The sequence below is a fragment of the Octodon degus genome, unplaced genomic scaffold (assembly GCF_000260255.1).
Source record: "Octodon degus isolate 3935 unplaced genomic scaffold, OctDeg1.0 scaffold00112, whole genome shotgun sequence".
NCBI lineage: Eukaryota > Metazoa > Chordata > Mammalia > Rodentia > Octodontidae > Octodon > Octodon degus.
The window spans coordinates 5160017-5178710 of record NW_004524688.1 but is presented as its reverse complement, the minus strand read 5'-3'; the positions used below and the strand labels follow the sequence as shown (position 1 = coordinate 5178710).

Below are 18694 nucleotides of genomic sequence, written 5' to 3'. Positions count from 1 at the left end.
CGCAGTGGGGTAGCATTGCAGCTATGTTCGCTCTAGACTTCCATTTTTAAATGAGTGCATGTCTTGAGAGGATTTTAAGGGCTTTTTTAAGGACAGCTTTCAGAAATTCGAAAAAATTTTTGAACTTCAAGTCTCATGTTGAATTCCTATGAAACTCCTGTTAGATGGCCTTTTAAACCGCTTTTCATAAGTCAGTGAAGACATAATGGAAAATCCCAAGTTCCTTTTGATGCTGAAGAAAGTTTAATTTGATCTCGAAGGACTGAAAATTTTACTGTCATTGTAAAAGAAACGATTCTTTTGCCCAGTACAGAAATGCTTCCATGACCGTGTTATTGTCATGATTTGTGTTTGTGCATTTTTCAGTTTACTTTTTTACGTAGTTAAATTCTGTTTCAGAAGATGTGCGGCAATCATGGATCGATCATCACAAATTCTGTCCTTTTGTTTAGGTAATAGTTTTGGCTATCAAGTTTGCTGTGGTAGGTAGACATGTAGACGTTTAAAACCTTATTAAAATACTATAACGGGAAAAAATGTTTTCAAGGTAGCTTATTTTATTTCATTCAGATGGCAGTCTTTCTCCAATCAGGTGTAGGTTGAGGAAAGATTATCAAGATTACCATCAATAAGGTGGCTTTGTGATGTTGACTGAGGTTAAACTTTAAAAGTCTTGTGTAGGTTGTTATTTCTAAGAATGTTTTTGGATTTCCAGTATCCTAAGCAAATCAATTTTTTCAATGGCGAGAAAACTATAAAATTTTTTATCATGGCCTAAAAGATTTGTAGTTGTCCTTTCATGTGGAATTGTAACAGTTATATATGTGCAGCTCCTTAAGTCTTTCAAGGGCTCATGTATTGCATGCATGTAGTGTAGAATCCTATTGAAAACAGTTTACTTTGTAATCTAGATCTTTATGATGTATGTTGGTTTTTAGAAGTTTATTGAGTGGGTTCTTTAAAAAAGAAACACAAGACTTGGTAGCATTTTGTTTTTGTTGTTCATTATCTCTTTTCTATCTCTAAATATATTTCTTGTAGTTATTAAGCTTGGAGAAAAACTTTTCAGTAATACCATTACAGTGCATAAATATTACAGATGTAGGGGCCGGGGAGATAGCTCAGTAGAGTAAGTGCAAGGGCCTGAGTTCAATCCCTGGTTCCATCCAAAAAAATTTAAAAAGTATTTTTAAAAATTACGGATTTAATAAATATTAGAATGTCCCATCAGACTAGAATTCAGTGTTGTAATAAGTGTTCTCCATCTTTGAATATGTAGTAGGGTGGAGTTTAATGTTTTTTTAAAATGCTTTTTAAGCATTGTGTTATGTTTGTTTTGTATAGCTGGTTAATTTCTGACACTGGGATCTAAACCCAGGGCTTTCTGATTTTAGGCAAAAAATGCCTTGAGCTATATATCCTCAGCCCATTTTTATTATTTTGAGTGCACATCGTGCTAAGTTGCCCAGGTTAGCCTCAGACTGGGACTCATTTTCCCTTATCCTCCCAAGTAACTGGGGTTTATTTAGGACCTGTCCACTACACCTGGCTAGATAGTATTTTTATGGATTTTTTTTGAGGGGTGAGGGGTGCTCAGGATGCCTTCAGGGCAGGTCTGGTTTGGCTTGAGGATGAGGGGATCGAACCACAGCATCCTGAGCCTGAATGCTTTGTTTCAGCAGGCACTTAAACACCTGAGCTAAAGGGCAGGCCCCCTATTTTTATGGATTGAGAGCATTGCGATTTACAGCCCCTTGTGAAGCAGACAAAATTGGTACATACTCCTTTTGCTGATTAAGAAACTTGAAGACCATACAGTTAATAATGCCTTGCTCAAGATCACAAACTTGACTGTTCGATAGATTAGTAAGGAAAAGATGGTTTTCTAATGCCCTTTTTTTTTGGTGGAGCCAGGGATTGAACTCAGGCCCTTGCTCTTGCCAGGGCAGTGCTTACTCTACTGAGCCATCTCCCTGGCCCCCTGTTTTCTATTTCTTTACCAAAACCCTGTTATAGTGTGAAGACTACTACTGTATCAGATAGTTGATTTCTTACATCCATTTGTGACTTATTTCAATGAGGTACATGCCTGCTTACTGAAGTTGAACTCTATATAGAGACCTGAATTGCCTAATATAAGATCTTAATGCTATGAGCCAAGAAAACTTGTGGGATGTTAGGCACCTAGCCAATCCAAAGTGAGCTCCACCTCCAAAGCTTGCTCTCAATGTTAAAACATGAGTAGATAGTGTTATTTTAAATTTGAAATGTTTCTAAGTACTTTACAAGATAGCTGAGCCCTTTACATAATTTTAAAACCAATCATCTTAAACTTCTGAATGTTAGCTAGGGTGGCCAAGTTTGAATTTTGTCTATTTTGCTTTGATTATATGTTCATATCTGTCTTAGCTGAGCTTAATCATTATTGATGATACGGGAAGTAGGATTATGCATCCATCTTTATGAGTTACCAACTTTTGAGAGACACAGAATTTAGGACCATAGCACCCAGTTATTTATTAATGGTGGTTTGGTTTGGTTTGATTTTATTTTATGGAACCGGGGATTGAACTCAGGCCGCTTAGTCTACTGAGCCATCTCCCCGCCCCCGCATGGTGGTTTTAACCTGTGAAAAATCACCAAATGACTCAAGTCATTTTCATCCTGGGAAATGGGGACTAACTTTGACTTTGAAAAGTTGTGATTATTAGATAAGTCTGACTCATAGCCCTGAGTATATATTCATTTTTTTCTTAAAATTTAGAATTCAACTTTAATTGACTCCAAATGATGTTTTAGTCATTCCATTTTTCTCATATAAAAATAGGTTGTCCTTAGAAAATGAAATAACCTTTGTCTTTATGTAAAATTGACTTTAGGTGGTTATTGTGTCTGTCAAGGTTTTAAAAAAGTTGTCGTGGAGAATAATAAGATTCTTACCACATTCATGTAATGTGAACATCAAAATTGAGACTTGGTAGTTATTTTGACATAAGTAGTTAAATGTTGTAAATGCTTTTAAATTTTAAACCTGTTGTAACTTGCTTTTTGTCAGATTACGTTTAACTTTGTGGTATATCAAGAACTCCAGGAGAGCCGGGGAGATAGCTCAGTGGCATAAGCACCTGTCTGGCAAGTGCAGTAAGGGGGGGGTGCGGGGGGGCGGCGGCAGGGAGATGGCTCAGTAGAATAAGCATTTGCCTGCCAACTGTAAGGGCTTGAGTTCAATCCCTGGTTCCGCCAAAAAAACAAACAAAAAACATGTAAATCCCCCGTATGGGGGGGGGGTTGGGGGTGGAGTTGGGGAGGATTCTTATGGAAAGTTTTTTGGTGGTTTGGTTTGTGGTTTATTTTTTTGTTTTTTTCTAATGCAGGAGGTTAAACCCAGACCCTTACACAAGTTAGGAAAGTATTTCCTTTTCATTAGTTTTGAGACAGTGCTCACTAAATTGCTCAGGCTACCCTGGAACTTCTTGTGATCCTCCTGCCTTTGCTGCTTGGGTAGCCAGGCTTACACTGTGTCCAGGCCAACACCAATGATTCTTCCCCTGTAGTACTGGAATTGGACCCAGGGCCTCTTATACTAGGCAATCACTCCATCACTGAACTATATTACCAGCCCCAAACTTCTAAGAGAGAAACAAACATAAGCAAGTTTATTTCTTACAAGTAAAAATAGTATCTGTTTAAGAATTCTGGAAATTTGGGGCTTAACCAAGATTTTTTTTCAGTAAAATTTAGAAACGGGGACCCTTTATCCTGTGAATTTTCCCTAGGGGTTTCAAGGAATATTGATTGGAAGTCTGTCACTTATTTGCTGAAGAGAAATCAACGTAATTAAATGTGTTTTGTGCCATTTACCATGTATCACGCCATTTGTGTGCCATCTTCAAAAACTATATAATAATTTTGGACCGTGATGATGGTCCTCTTTATTGAGATGGAGAAATTGAGGCTCCAATATTCTGCCCAGCCTTTTTTGATTATGAAAGTTTAATATTGTGTTCTAGAAACCAGTGTTACCTCAACTTCATTTGTTTTCTAGTCTTTCAGATATCCCTAAAAACAGACTAGCTCTCTTTGATGCTAATTAAGTTTGCATTTTATTTTGGGATGTTTTGTGTGTAGTTTTGTGATAGTAGGCACAAATTCCAGGGTGATCTACCATTGAGCTTTTTGTTTTGAGACAAGGTCTTGCTAAATTGCCCATTTGCAGGTCTCTGGGATGTATTACCATGCCTGACTCAGTTAACTTTATTTTTTATAGACTAAAAATCTATAACCATATATTAAGTGAATAATCATGTAAACAGCTATGGATGGTAGCACACACTAATCCCACTACCCTGGGAGGAAGGAGGATCAACATTCAAGTTCAGTTTAGGGAATTTAGCAACACCTTGTTTTTAAAAAAGGACTGTAATATAACTTAGTATGAAAGACAGGAGTTCAGTCTGCAGTAGCCCCCAAAAAGTAAACAGGGAAAGTTGAAGCAGGTAATAAAATTAATTAACTTCTTTCTTTCTTTCTTTCTTTCTTTCTTTCTTTCTTTCTTTCTTTCATTTAAGACAGGGTCTATGGGGTGTATAAGGTCTTAACTATGTAGATCAGACTCATAGTGATCCTCCTGTTTTCACCCTCTCAAGTGCTGGTATTACAGGCATGTGCCACCTTGCCCAGTCTCAGTCTCCACCTCAGCTCGCCCTGGGGAACAGGGCCAACACACCCTGGCCGCTGCGCTCTGCCTAAGCAGGTGCTGTAGTCCGATGAGCTATCAGGCCAGCCCGAAGCATGTAATAAAATTTAAACTAAAAATTATTTTGAGTTACATTCATGATATTTAAGTATTCTAACAAATTCTTTGTTCAGGGTTGGTAGGGTTCCTGGTAGGTAGATTACAGGTGAAATACCTTTAAGGATAAATTTAGGTTTTTAAAAAAATGTTACTTTAGCCACCAGGGTTCATTCCCGGTGTGCCATGCGAGCCTTGCCGCCAGGGCATACTGAGGCTGAAATTGAGACCGGTCCTGGTGGCGTGCCTATAATCCCAGCACTTGGGAGGCTGAATCATTACAAGTCTGATCTATGTAGCGAGACCCTGTAGACCCTGTCCTAAATTCATTAAAAAAATAGTTACTTATAAAACTGTCACAGTACCTGTTATATCTAAGTTTTGTATCCTCTAAATTTTATGTTATAATATTGTCATCTTGATTGGTGCTGGAAAAGAATTATATTGGCTTATTCAAGTAAGTTCACCTTTATGATTTTTAGTACCAAGTGAAGCAAATTTATGCTTTCATTTAATATGTGTTAGTCCAGTAAGCACTAGGATAGCATCAGAGAATGAAACAATTCTATTATGGAGCTTACTACTTTATAATTTGGGGAAACAAGACAAGTATATAAAATGTCACGCTGTGATTAAGAATTGTGGAGAGAAATAGGGCCAATATGAAAGGATAGCAAGGATATACTGTTGGGTTAGATGAGAAGCCTGTAGACTTTAACAAGATTAGTGATGTATAAATACAGGTATACACATAGGCTAGTTAAATACCTATAGATCAGATGGTTAAAATTGTGAGAGTTTTTGTTGTTTTGGGTTTTTTTTATTATTTTCATTTTACTTTTAAGTTATTTTGAGACAAGGTTTCACTATGTAGGCCAGGCTGGCTTTAAATTTATAGTAATCTTCCTGCTTCAGCCTCAATGCTGAGTTTATTTTGGGTTTTGGTACTGGGACTAGAACTCAGGACCTTGTGTTGCTGAACTATATCCCCAGCCCTCTGAATGCTGGGATTGCAGGCTTGTGCTACCACAGCAAGGTTGTAGATGATTTTTTAATGCAAAAAGGTTGCTTATGTTTACTTGATATGTTTAGTTCTGAACAAATGGGAAATTCCAAGAAAATGTGAGTTTTCTTTGTTTTGGTGGTACCAGGGATCAAATTCAGGACCTTGCGCTTCCCGGGCAAGCACTGTTCCACTGAGCTATCTCCCCAGTCCCTGAAAATGTGAGTTTTGATTTTTTGTATTTTAAGACTTCATAGGGGGCCGGGGAAATAGCTCAGTGGAACAAGTGCTTGCCCGGCAAGCGCAAGGTCCTGAGTTTGATCCTGGTGGCGCAAAAAAAAAAAAAAAAAAAAAAAAGTATAGGAGTCTCTAATGGAGTGATGTTGCATTATAAACATGCAAAAAGAGAAGTAGACCTCTGCAGAGATAAACATACAGGTTTCCCTAATGATTAGAATGACTGCTATCAGATTAAGATAGTAACTTAGCAAGAATTAAAAAATGACCAATTTTTTTAAAAAAATAGAAAAACAGACTTTACATTATAGAAATATGGTCATGATTTCATAGGAAAGAAACTAGATCAACAAAACAAGTTACAAGCCTGCTGTGGTTGCATTTACCTCTAGTTCAAGCTGCTGAGAGACTAGGACCAAAAGATCACATGAGCCCAGGTGTTAGAGTCTGCCTGAGTACCACTCATCTCAGGAGACACCCATCTCAAAACAAACAGAAAGCGAATTGTAATAAGTTCAGAAATAAATGATACATTTAGATTCTGTTTTGTGTGTGTGTGTGTGTGTGTGTGTGTGTGTGTGTGTGTGGTACCAGGGATGGAACTCAGGGCCTTGTGCTTGCCAGGCAAGCACTTATTCCACTGAGCTATCTCCCCGGCCCTCCACATTTGTCACCCCAGGCCCTGGATTCTGTTTATTTGCTACATCCCAGGAGGTTTAGTTGGGTTTGTGCTTTTCTTTTTTCTTTTTTCTTTTTCTTTTTCTTTTTTCTTTTTTTTTTCTTTTTGGCAGTACTGGAGATCAGCTTAGGGTCTTGCACATGCTAGGCAGGTGCCCTGTCACAACTCAGCCAACATAGGATTTTTTTAGAGAAAGCAAGCCAGTAATGTATGATATGATCAGTTTGCGATTTTTCCACCTAAAACATTTGATTTCTTTAATGCAGCATAATCTGAAAACCGGAGTTTAGTGGTGCATTTAGAATACCTGATTTATAGAGTTGGAATTGTAGTAAAAGTAGTATTAACATCTTATTTTGATGTTCATATTTATTAAGAAATAATGAAGGGATGGACAGATAGATCAGCAGACTAAAGTGCTGGTTTAGGGAAGCTTAAGCAAGTCCAGGGACCTTGTTGTGGCAGCCCCGCCCTGAGGGGGTGGTGGCCCATGCCTATAATTCCAGTGCTGGGGAGGCTGAATGCAGGAGGATTATCACAAGTTCGGAGCTGCCTAGTAAGACCCTGCAACAACCAAATACATTGGGGGATGGGGGGGTAATGTACTTTCTTTTCTTTTTTTTAAACCAGTTATCAAATTTAGGACTTGCTTTTGCTAGGCAGGTGCTTATGTTGCTTAGTTATCTCCCCAGCCTGAAATAATATAATGCCCCCCCCCCAGATTGAACTCAGGACCTTGCGCTTGCCAGGCAGGTGCTTATTCTATTGAGCTATCTCCCTGGCCCAGAAATAATGTAACTTTTAAGAATTTGGGGGAGGGGGGCTGCCCATTAACTTAATTGTTTAAGTGCCTTCTTAAAGCAGTCAGGCTAGGGTGCTGTGGTTCAATACACACTCACTCAAGCCAGACCAGGTCTGCGCTGAAGCAACATGAGGCCACCAAAGAAGAAAACAAAACCCTTCTGCCATTTTTTCCCTGGCAAGTTCAAGGGTCTGAGTTCAATCCCTGATTCTGCCAAAAAGAAAAAAAATAATAATTGGTTCAGGGCTGGGGATTTTAGCTCAGTGGCACAGCACCTGCCTGGCAAGCAGGAATTTGTGTTTGAGTCCCGGTACCAAAAAAAAGAAAGAAAGAAAGAAAGAAAGAAAGAAAGAAAGAAAGAAAGAAAGAAAGAGAACTTGGTTCAGGGGCTGGAGAGATGGCTCAGTGGAATACGTGCTTCGCTGACAAGCACAAGGGTCTGAGTTCAATCCCTGGTTCTGCAAAAAAAAGAACTTGGTTCGAATAGGAGGGGAACTAAGAAGAGGAAAGGAAAGAAGGAAGGAAGGGAAAAGGTAAGGAAATAGGAAAAAATAAGAGGAACTAAGGCATATCATATACAGGCACAAAATTCCCTGTGATGAATATGATTCATATGTATATTTAAGATTTATCAATAAAATTAAAAGGAAAGGATTTAAATATCAAAGGATCAAGAAAAGCTCTTGAGTAAATTAATGGAGCTCTTGAGTATTTTTCCAAAATGACCTATGTTTTGCTATGAAAGTCAGATGTAGAAGATGTCTTACTATCATATAATTTTGTCAGGAAAAAAAAACAGTAAGAATTGGCCTTAGGAGGGCTGGGGAGATGGCTCAGTGGAATAAGTGCTTCCCTGGCAAGTGCAAGGGCCAGAGTTCAATCCCTGGTTCCACCAAAAAAAAAAAAAAAAAGATTTGGCCTTTTATTTGATAAATGCAGTTTCTAAGTATGGGCTTGAATTTATAGTCTTGCTTCAGTCTCTCAGAGTACCGGGACTACAGATGTGCACTATCATATCTAGCTTTACTTCTTAATTTATATAAATTATTTTAAGCACAAACTAGTGTTTTGTTTTGCTCTGGGTTTTTTTTTTTTTTTTTAATAGCAGGGTCTTTTCTGTGTAACCTAGACTGACTTTGACCTCAGCCCTACTGCCTCACCCTTTCCAGTGCTGTCATCACAGCATGTACCACAAACACCTGGCTTACAATTTAGATGCTTAAAAAAACTGATACCCAAAGTGATTCATATATTTGTGTTCGTAAAATTTTCATATGAACATTTCAGGTGTGTTAATTCCTATCTTACACATTCTTCCCCAGCCTTTTATTTTAATAGTTAAGCTATATTTGTTTCAAGTCTGTTTCTCTTTAGTAGCTTTTTCTTTAGTTTGTGAAAGTTAAGTAATAACTGCTATTGACATTGATTTCAAAGAGTATCATAAAGTGATTCTCCATTTTGCAGCAAGGTTAAACAAATTTAGTAAATTTATTTATTTTTTAAAATAAATTTATAAAGGAGAGGATAGGGAGATAGCTCAGTAGAATAAGCACTTGCCTGGCAAGTGCAAGGTCCTGAGTTCAATCTCACATACTGCAAAAATAATAATAATAATAATAATAATAATAATAATAAAAAATAAGGGGCTGGGGAGATAATAGAACTGAGGACCTTGCGCTTCCCTGGCAAGCGCAAGGGCCTGAGTTCAAATCCCCGGTTCCACCAAAAAATAAAGAATAAATTCCTTTATTTATTTATTTTTGTCGAAACTGGGGATTGAACTCAGGTCCTTGCACTTGCTAGGCAAGCACCTTTTCTAGTGAGCTGTCTCCTCGGCCCCAAGAATAAATTTATAGAGGAGCTAATTTTGAAACATTCTGTGGCACAAAGGAATATTTTTTTTTTTTTTTGGCTTTTCTGAGCATTTATTACAAGATCCCAACAGTGTTTTATTTTTTCTTCTCAACATCCTGCTCTGAGGCTTCCTTGGCTCTCTTCGCCCGGATGCCAAAGAGCCGGGCGTTGGCACGGGCCATGCGCAGACTGGCGAATGCCTTGAAGTTCTTTTCCTCCTCTGTGATGACCCTGGCCTTCTCCTTCTTGTAGACATTCCTGATGGGCATCACAGGCCCTGTCAGCTGGGCGGCCAACTTGAGTTCTTCAGCCGAGCTGTCTCCCTTTTTGGGGGCTGATGGCTTCCTGGGGAAGAGGATGAGCTTGGAGAGGTACTCTTTCAGCCGCTGCACTATGGCCTGCAGGGACTCGGTGGATTTGTTCCGCCGCCTCGGGTCCACCGAGATGCCAATGGTCCGCTCCACCTTCTTGTGAATACCGGCCACCCGCAGCTCCTCCAGGCTGAAGCCCCTGCCGGCTCGGACCTTGGTGTGGTAGCGCACCATGGGCCGGATGGGCCCGGGCGCGGGGCACGGGGCGATGCGGCGCGCTTTGGCCTGCCGGGCCTTGCGCCTGCGGATCTTCCGAGCTGGCTGGTTGAACCACGTAGCCACATGCTGCTGCCAGTCCTTGTGGAAGTGGGGCTTCAGAATCATGCCATTCCGGCTGGGCGCCATGACTGCCTCTTAGGCCGCGGATCAGCGGAATCAAAAGGCACAAAGGAATATTTTAATTAATATATATAAGTACCTATTTTATTTTTATTTATTTTTTTGGCGGAACAGGGATTGAACTCAGGCCCTTGCGCTTGCCAGGGATAAGTACCTATTTTTAAAATATGTGTAAAGCCATTGGAGAGTTGTGAGCTATTGTAAGTATGGTAGCATCTACGTTACTATACTAGCACAATGCTGTAAAAGGAAGGGCTTAGAAACAGACAGTACTGGACTGGCAAGATAGCTCAACATACTAAGCACCTGCTTTGGCAAAGGCAGGGACAAGGATTCAGTCCCTGGTCCCACATGCCCTGCAGTCCTGCCCCCAGGGCATGCTGAGCCGGCAACCTAGTCCCAGCATGGTGGCACATGCCTGTAATACCAGCACTGGGGAGGCTGAAAACAGGAGGATCACTACAAGTTCAAGCTGCATAGTGAGACCCTGTACCAAATACATAACAGATAATATCTTTCAATATTACTCTCAGCAATATGCCTATCTTACAGCCTGAGGTCAGTGTCTGACTTCAGCATACTTACCGCTTTATTTCAAGATTTTGCTTGTCTTTTATAGGAGGTTTATAAGATTGTGATGCAAAGTTAAAATTACCTTATGGGCCAGGGAGATAGCTCAGTAGGATAAGCACTTGCCTGGGACCTGAGTTCAATCCCTGGTTCCACCCAAAAAAACAAAAAAAAAATCTAACAGTCATAATAATTAAAGATATTAAATGAAAAAGTGGGTATTGAATATACATAAATTCTTTGATAGGTTTTCATCTATTTATAAGTTAAAACTATTCTAAAATAAGATTTAAATTTTTGAAGATCTGTTTATAAAACTCAGAATGCTAATAAATTGTCCCAGAAGAACTAGTATTTTTGTTAAGAAAATCAATTGAACTCTTTTCCCCAACCTTATGTTTTTTAGGATTCAAAATGACCAACGAAGAACCTCTTCCCAAAAAGGTATGCGTTTTCAGCACTTACTGTTTGCTTAATTCTCACCTCTTGTACATATAATAGTAATCTTTGTTAAAATACGTATATACACACACACACACACCCCTCAGGAAAGTTTATTTCACAAGTTAGCTTTCTTTTTAAATGTAAATCCCTGTGACTGTAACTTTGTTTTTTGTGGGGGAAAGGATCTACAGAGGGTTTAGGGTTTCACTATTAGATGAGACTTGCAGTGATCTGCCTGTTTACAGCCTCCCAAGAGCGGGGATTACAGACACAGGCCACCACACCTAGTCTCAATTACTGTCTCAGCACACCTTGGGGGCGGGGCCCACACCTGCATGGCAGGCCCGGGCATCAAACCTCTGGCCCCTGCACCTGCTTGCAGGCGCTTTAATCAGCTGAGCTATTTGGCTGGCTGTATGACTGTAACTTTTAAAATGATTTGCATATTTTTCATGCTATTTTGAGACAGTGTTTCTAGGTGCTTGATGCTGGCCTCAGACTGCCAGCAGTCTTCCTGCCTCAACTTCCTAAGTCCTAAGATTACAGTTAGGCACCATCATGCCCAGTTGAGTAGGTAGATTTTTTTATTTTTTGAAACAGGGTCTCACTTTGTGTTGTAGGCTGCCTTTGAACTCATTATGTAGCCTGGGCTGGCTTTGAACTCCTACTGATCTTCCTGCCTTAGCCTCCCAAGTACTGGGCTTATGGGTGTGTACTACCATGCCCAGCTAAGAGTCTGCCTTCTAAAGTTTTGTTTTCTAATTTCAGTTTTCCCTTGTTCTACATTGTGCCTTAGTTTTCTTCGCTGTTACATATGTACTATGCATATACACAGGGGTGTAACAAAAAACAGTTTCTAGGAGGGATTTGTGATTTGGATGGGAAAGCAAGATACATGCTTATTAAAGTTATTTAAGTGAACCACTTAGGTATGTGTTAGGAAAATTTGTAGTCATTTTTTGAATTCATGAAAAAAATTATACCGTGTATTAGTAACATGACAATTAGTATATACTTCCTCTGGTAGTCTTCATTTCTGTTTTCCCCGCTTTCTTTTTGCAATATTACTATTTTTAGTTAATACTACAATTTGAAATGTATTTTGACAGTGTGTTGGGGATTAAACCTTACGGTCATGCTTGTTAGACAATTGTTGTACTACATAGGTACAACCATATATCTTTATAAAAAGAAACTAACAATGTTGAGGCTAGGTTGATAGCTCAGAGGTATGAGCAACCACCTGTTAGGCACAAGGTCCCAAGTTTGATTCCTGGCCCTGTGTGCCTTGCCAGAACCAGAACCAGGCATAGTGACACACGCCTGTCTGTCATCCCAGCACTTGGGAGGATCGCTGGGAGTTCGAGTCCAGCCCAAACTACATAGCAAGACCCTGTCTCAAAAGAATCTAATCCTTAATTTTATACTAAACTAGAGGTGCCTCCCATTTACAATCACTACTTGACACAGGGGAAACAAAATATTTCTCAATTTATGAAACAGTTTGAATATATGTCCCCTTTTTATCTTGAAATAATCACAGATTTCACAGGAAGATGTAAAGAAATGTGCAGGGAAGTTCTATGCATGTATCATTTGGCTTCTTTCAGTGTTAACATCTCATGGCTGGGAGTGGTGATACACATTGCTGTAATCTTAGCCTTAAGAGAATGAGGCCAGGAGGATTCCACAAGTTTCAGTATGGAAACCAGGAAATTGCCACTGGTATAATCAAAATTACTTAGATTTTCAGTTATACATGCCCTCTTTTTATAGCTCTATGTATAAAATATTATTGCAGCTATAGCTTTATGCAACCTTCACCAATCAAGGCATACCCACACTCGCCACAAGGAGACTCTCTTGTCTTACTCCTTTATCACTACATCCATCTCCCTTCACCCCTAAATATCTGCAAATTGTTGGTCAGTTCTCCATTTCTATAACTGTTACTTCATGAATATTATATAAAGGAAATCATGAAGTATGTTTTTTTTGAAGTTATATTTTCATTTACTCAAGTTGTTTCATATACCAATACTCTGTTTCTCTTGCTGAACAATATTCCATAGTGTAGATGTGTCATAATTTTACAGACATTTACTTACTAAAGGTTGCATAGTGATTAGTTTTATTAGCACATAAAGCTGTTATGAACATGTTTAATTTCTCTGAAGTACACACTTACGAGGAGAAATGCTAAACAAAAACAAAAACCAGGGGCCGGGGAGATGGCTCAGTAGAATAAGCGCTTCCCTGGAAAGCGCAAGGGCCTGAGTTCAATTCCCAGTTCCACAAAACAATAAATTTAAAAAAAAAAAACCAATAGTACCCAAATACTAGTCCTGCATAGTGATATATACCTGTAATCAACCTGTTTGAGGTCTTTTTTCAGAACCAGGGATTGAACTCAGGCCCTTGTGTTTGCCAGGCAAGCACTTATTCTACTGAGCTATTGCCCCGGCCCCTTGTGTTCTCTTTTTTATTTATTTGTGTGTGTGTGTGTGTGGCCAGTTCAGCCCACCAGGGGGCGGGGCTGGCTGGCATGTGGTGCCTGGGGGATTGAACTGCGGTCCCAGTGCTTTGCTAAGGTTGTTCTAAGTAGGTGCTTTAGACCCTGAGCCATCTCACCAGCCCCCCTTGTGTTCTCTTAAAAAAAAAAAAATTATGTAACTCCTTGCTTATCATATAGGAGGCCCTGGGTTGCACATCCATTTCTAGCTTTTGTTGTCTTTATTTCTTTCTTTTTATACCTACCACCAATCCATCCCACTTTTTATACCCATCCTTGTACCAGGGGTAAAACCCAGTGCCCCTGCATTGAGCTACATAGGACTATAAATAACTTGTGAGTTACTTATTTTGAGATAGGGTCACATTTAACCTTGTCTCAGGTTGGGCTTAAACTTGTGGTCTTCCAACCCAGACATTCATGTACGTAGTATTACATGCATGCATCATTATGCACAGCTCCAGTAGTTTGCCTTTTAAAACTTTTAGTAAAATAATATTTCAATGAAGTTTTTTTGTTATGCATTTAAAAATATCTTAAACACATGATAAGAAGTACAAAATGCCTGCCTGGCAAGCACATGGTCCCTGAGTTCAATACCCAGTACCTCAAAAAATAATAATAATCATAATAATAATATAAAGTACTGAGCCATAATTCTCTTGAGCAGTGTTATAGAAGGATTTGTGTGTGTGTGTGTGTGTGTGTGTGTGTGTGTGTGTGCTCCGAATGCCTTCAGGGCAGGTTTGGCTGGCTTGAGTTGTGGGCATCGAACCACAGCAACCTGAGCCTGACTGCTTTGCTGAAGCAGCCACTTAAAGAACTGAGCTAAGGGGCATGACCCTCTTGAGCAGTGTTATAAAAGAGTGTTTAGTTCATTTTTTAAAATTTTCTTTATAGGTTCGACTGAGTGAAACCGACTTCAAAGTTATGGCAAGAGATGAGTTAATTCTAAGGTAAAATGTTCTATTACCAAAAATAAAAATATTTCTATAAAACATGGTGATTTGTGCTGCAGTGTTTATGTGAAACTTTTCATCAAGTCACTTTTAATGTACTTTTGAGCATATTTGCGGTGGCCTATTTCTTTATCGTAGAACACTTACGAAAGTACACTTCTGAGAATGACAATATTAGCATGGGTGACTTTTAAATTTAACATTTTCTGGCCAAACATGGTAGTGCCTGCCTGTGTAATCCCAGCACTTGGGAGACTGAAGCAAGAGGTTCTGAGCCAGTGTGGGCTACGTAGAGAGTTCATGACCAGCCTGAACAGAGTCTGAATTTTTTTTCTTGCCTAGAGGTATTCATAATTGTTACTTGGAAAGTACTTATTTGTACATATTGTATAACTTGTGGAGAAAAATCAGTTCTTAAGACACTTTCAGTTTAAAAAAATTAAGGGGCTGGGGAGATGGCGCAATAGAATAAGCGCTTCCCTGGCAAGCACAAGGGCCTGAGTTCAATCCCCAGTTCAGCCAAAAAAAAAAAAAAAAAATTAATAGGCATAAAAAATTAATAGGTTTGTTTCGATTTTTGTTGTTGTTGTCGTTGTTGCTTGTTTGTTTTTTCTGTATATAATATTTGAAGAAACATCCTAAAACTTGATTTCAGCCGGGGATGGTGGTGTACACGTATAATCCTAGCATTTAGGAGGTGCTAGAAGATTGCTGTTAGTTTGAGGTCAACTGGACTGCAAGATTGAGTTTACCTGCCTGAACTGCATAGTGAAATCCTATCTCAAAAAGATAAAAAATAAATGAATGATTTAAAAATAAAACTTGATTTCTGTTATAGAAGAGATACATTACTAAGTTTCTCTGTTTCCTAAGTAGCCTCGGGGCTAGTTCATTTTACTTAAATGTCTTTTTTTTTTTTTTTTCTTTTTTTTGGCGGAACCAGGGAGTGAAGTCAGGCCCTTCAGGGAAGCACTTACTCCACTGAGCCATCTCCCCAACCCTACTTAAATGTCTTTTATTTTCTCTTAAACAAATTAAAGAGGTTGGTGAACTTGACGTAAAGTATGTTTTTGCTCATTATAATTTTAACCTCATAATATCCCTTGATTATAAACAAAATCAATTTCTAGCTTAAAATTAAATTTTAATTAGGTATAATTGGAAAAGCAACTAGAAAACATAGCTCTTAAGAAGCAAGATCGCAGAATTCAGGAAAGATATTCTCTGCTGGGAGTTGCTTAACCCCTAGGCAACTGGGAAAATGTTTACTATTTATCTGCTGTAATTGCCAGGGGGTGATAACCTATATATTATAGGTACAGGACAATAACAAGGGCAAAAAGTGCCTTCACACCTGATAGCATATGCAGGCTGTTCTTCCCAATTAGAATTTTTCTTGTAAAGTACTAAAGGTTGAGGAACTGGGGAGATAGCTCAGTTGAGTAAGCACTTTGCAAGGGCCTGAGTTCAATCCCCAGCTCCTCAAAAAAAAAATAAATAAATAAAAAATAAAGCACTAAAGGTTGAACCCAGCTCCTTCACAATGACCTATATCCTTGGCCCCTTTAAATTTTTTTTTTTTTTTTTTTTTCATTTTGAGATGGTCTTGGCTGAGTTTCCCAAGCTGGACTCTCTGCCTGTGATACTTGAGTGCTGAAATTATAGTCATGTGCCATTGTGCCCCCCCCCCTTTTTTTTTTTTTGGTTTTGGTTTTGTTTGTTTTTGGTTGGTTGGAGATAGTCTGTATGTAATCAGGTTAGCCTCAGCCTCGCCAGTGCTGGGACTACAGGAATGTCTATGTATCATCACCTCTCCCTCCCCTCTCCTCCCTTCCCCTCTCCTCTCAGCAAGGTGTCATGCTCAAGCTCAGACTGGCCTTGAATTGTAGATCCTTCAGAATCCTGTGTGCTGGAAATATAGGCATGAGCTGCTATGCACAGCTTTTCACAGAAAGTAATACTATGTTCTAGAGAACTACAAGAGAGACATTTGAAAGTTCTGAACACAGATAGAACTTCAAAGAAAATCATATGTATTTTTCACAGAAGCGCCTTTAGTCTCATGTAATTAGGCATATATCTTATGTGCCTTTTATTTTACAAAGGTGTTACATCTAAAGGTAGATTGTGGTTTTCATTCAACATCTGCAGTCTAGGCTCTGTCTCTTGTCAGTGATACAAAAATGAAATTGGGATATGCTGTCACTAAGAAGATTGAGCTTGGTATACTTTCCCATCCAAGTACTAACCAGGCCTGACCCTGCTTAGCTTCCGAGATCAGACAAGATCAGGCGCTTTCAGGGTGGTATGGCTGTAGACTTGGTATATTCTCGATGGAGAAGACTTCTGTATGTCTCCTGTTACTTGTCTCTTGTAAATTGAGAAGGAATAATGAGGTGACTAATTTATTACTGGTTTGATTAGATTTATAATTATCTTAAATATAGTAGAATTCTTAGGAGTACTTAAAAATTTATGAATGAAGATTGGGCACGGGGGTGCATGCCTGCAATCCCAGCACTTGGGAGGCTGAAAACAGGAGATCACTACGAGTCTGATCTGTGTAGTGAGACCCCGTACATGCTGTACACCCTGCTCTAAATTCATAAAAAATTATGAATGATTTTTCTGGTATATTTATTAAAGCAGTTTCAGTATAATAGTTGACATGATTTTCTTCTTTTTAATTAGATGGAAACAATATGAAGCATATGTTCAAGCTTTGGAGGGAAAGTACACAGATCTTAACTGTAAGTTTGAGCGTTAGCTTCCTAAAAACTGAATTGTCCTGGTACCACCAAAAACAAAAAATATAGCTGAATAGTCATCTTTTAAGTTGTTGCACAAACATGAAATAGCTGACTTTACTAAAGCAAATGTAGCTTTTGGTCAGTCATTTTATTATAAGAATTATGTCCACACATTTTGTTGGGTGCTAGAAAAATACAACAATAAATAGGACATGATCTCTTGAATTTCTTATGATGATCATTGAAGACATTCATGGAGTAATCATATAATGGTAGAACTATTTTTAGCAAATTTAAGCGCAAGGTTCTGAGAGTGTGTATATTAGGATAATTTAAAACTACTACAAACTAGGGGGTGGCAGAGATGGCTCAGTGGAGTAATTGTTTCAGTGGCAAGCGCAAGGGCCTGAGTTCAATCCCCGGTTCTGCAAGCAATAAATAAATAAATAAATAAATAAATAAAAACTGCTACAAACCTCTTTTTCCCTTTTTTTTTTGGAGACAAGATCTTACTATGTAGTTCAGGCTGGCCTTGAGCTCACTTTGTAGCTAAGGCTGGTCTTGAACTCTCAACAATCCTGCATCATGTTCTTCAGTGCTGGGATCACAGGCATGTGCCACCATCCTTGGCTGCAAACTTTTCTTGATGCATTCTTGACTTCTACTTAGGGTTTTGAATTGACTAAACAATTTTTTTTTTTTTTTTTTTTTTTTTTTTTTTTTTTTTTGGGGTTTTTTTATTAAAAAAAAATTTTTTTTTTTTTTTTTTTTTTTTTTTTTTTTTTTTTTTTTTTAGTGGAACCGGGGATTGAACTCAGGCCCTTGCATTTGCCAGGCAAGCAACTTATTCTACTGAGCCATCTCCCCGGCCCCAGGGTTTTGAATTGAGGCATGAGTTAACTAGTACATAAGGAAGGAATGTAGAGAAGCAACCAATAGTAGATTGATGAGAACTTAAATTGTAACATTAGGCTATAACTATTTACAGATTTTTCAAAGACTGCTAAAGGGCCGGTGAGATAGCTCAGTGGACTAAGTGCTTGCTTAGGCAAGCACAGAGACCAGGTATACTGAGCCAGCCACTGAGACCCAGCATGGTGGCAAATGCCTGTAATCCCCGCACTGGGTAGGCTGAAAACAGGAGGATCACTATGAGTCCAAGCTGTGTGGTGAGATCCTGTACCAAATACAGTTTTTTAAAAAAAAAATCTGCTAAAAATAATACCAACAAAATTAATAATGCTAAATAATTTCTGTGTTACTTTTCATTTGAATTAGAATAGTACCTTTTAAAATGCGACATTATAGGGGGCCGGGGAGATGGCTCAGTGGGGTAAGCGCTTCCCTGGCAGGCGCAAGGACCTGAGTTGAATCCCTGGTTC

General features: G+C 38.9%; 1 protein-coding gene and 1 pseudogene across 1 annotated transcript in view; one reads left to right on the top strand and one right to left on the bottom strand.

Annotated features, from left to right (window-relative positions):
• Positions 1-439: 439 nt before the first annotated feature.
• The window catches only part of LOC101592210 (WT1 associated protein), a 37816-nt gene continuing 19561 nt past the window's right edge, over positions 440-18694 (top strand). The window contains exons 1-4 of the mRNA XM_012516536.2: positions 440-482; positions 11054-11091; positions 14504-14559; positions 17254-17312. Of these exons, the coding sequence (XP_012371990.1) occupies positions 11062-11091; positions 14504-14559; positions 17254-17312 (145 nt within the window). The 5' untranslated portion in view covers positions 440-482; positions 11054-11061. The remainder of the gene's footprint in view (positions 483-11053; positions 11092-14503; positions 14560-17253; positions 17313-18694) is intronic.
• LOC101582102 lies at positions 9463-10098 on the bottom strand (annotated as a pseudogene).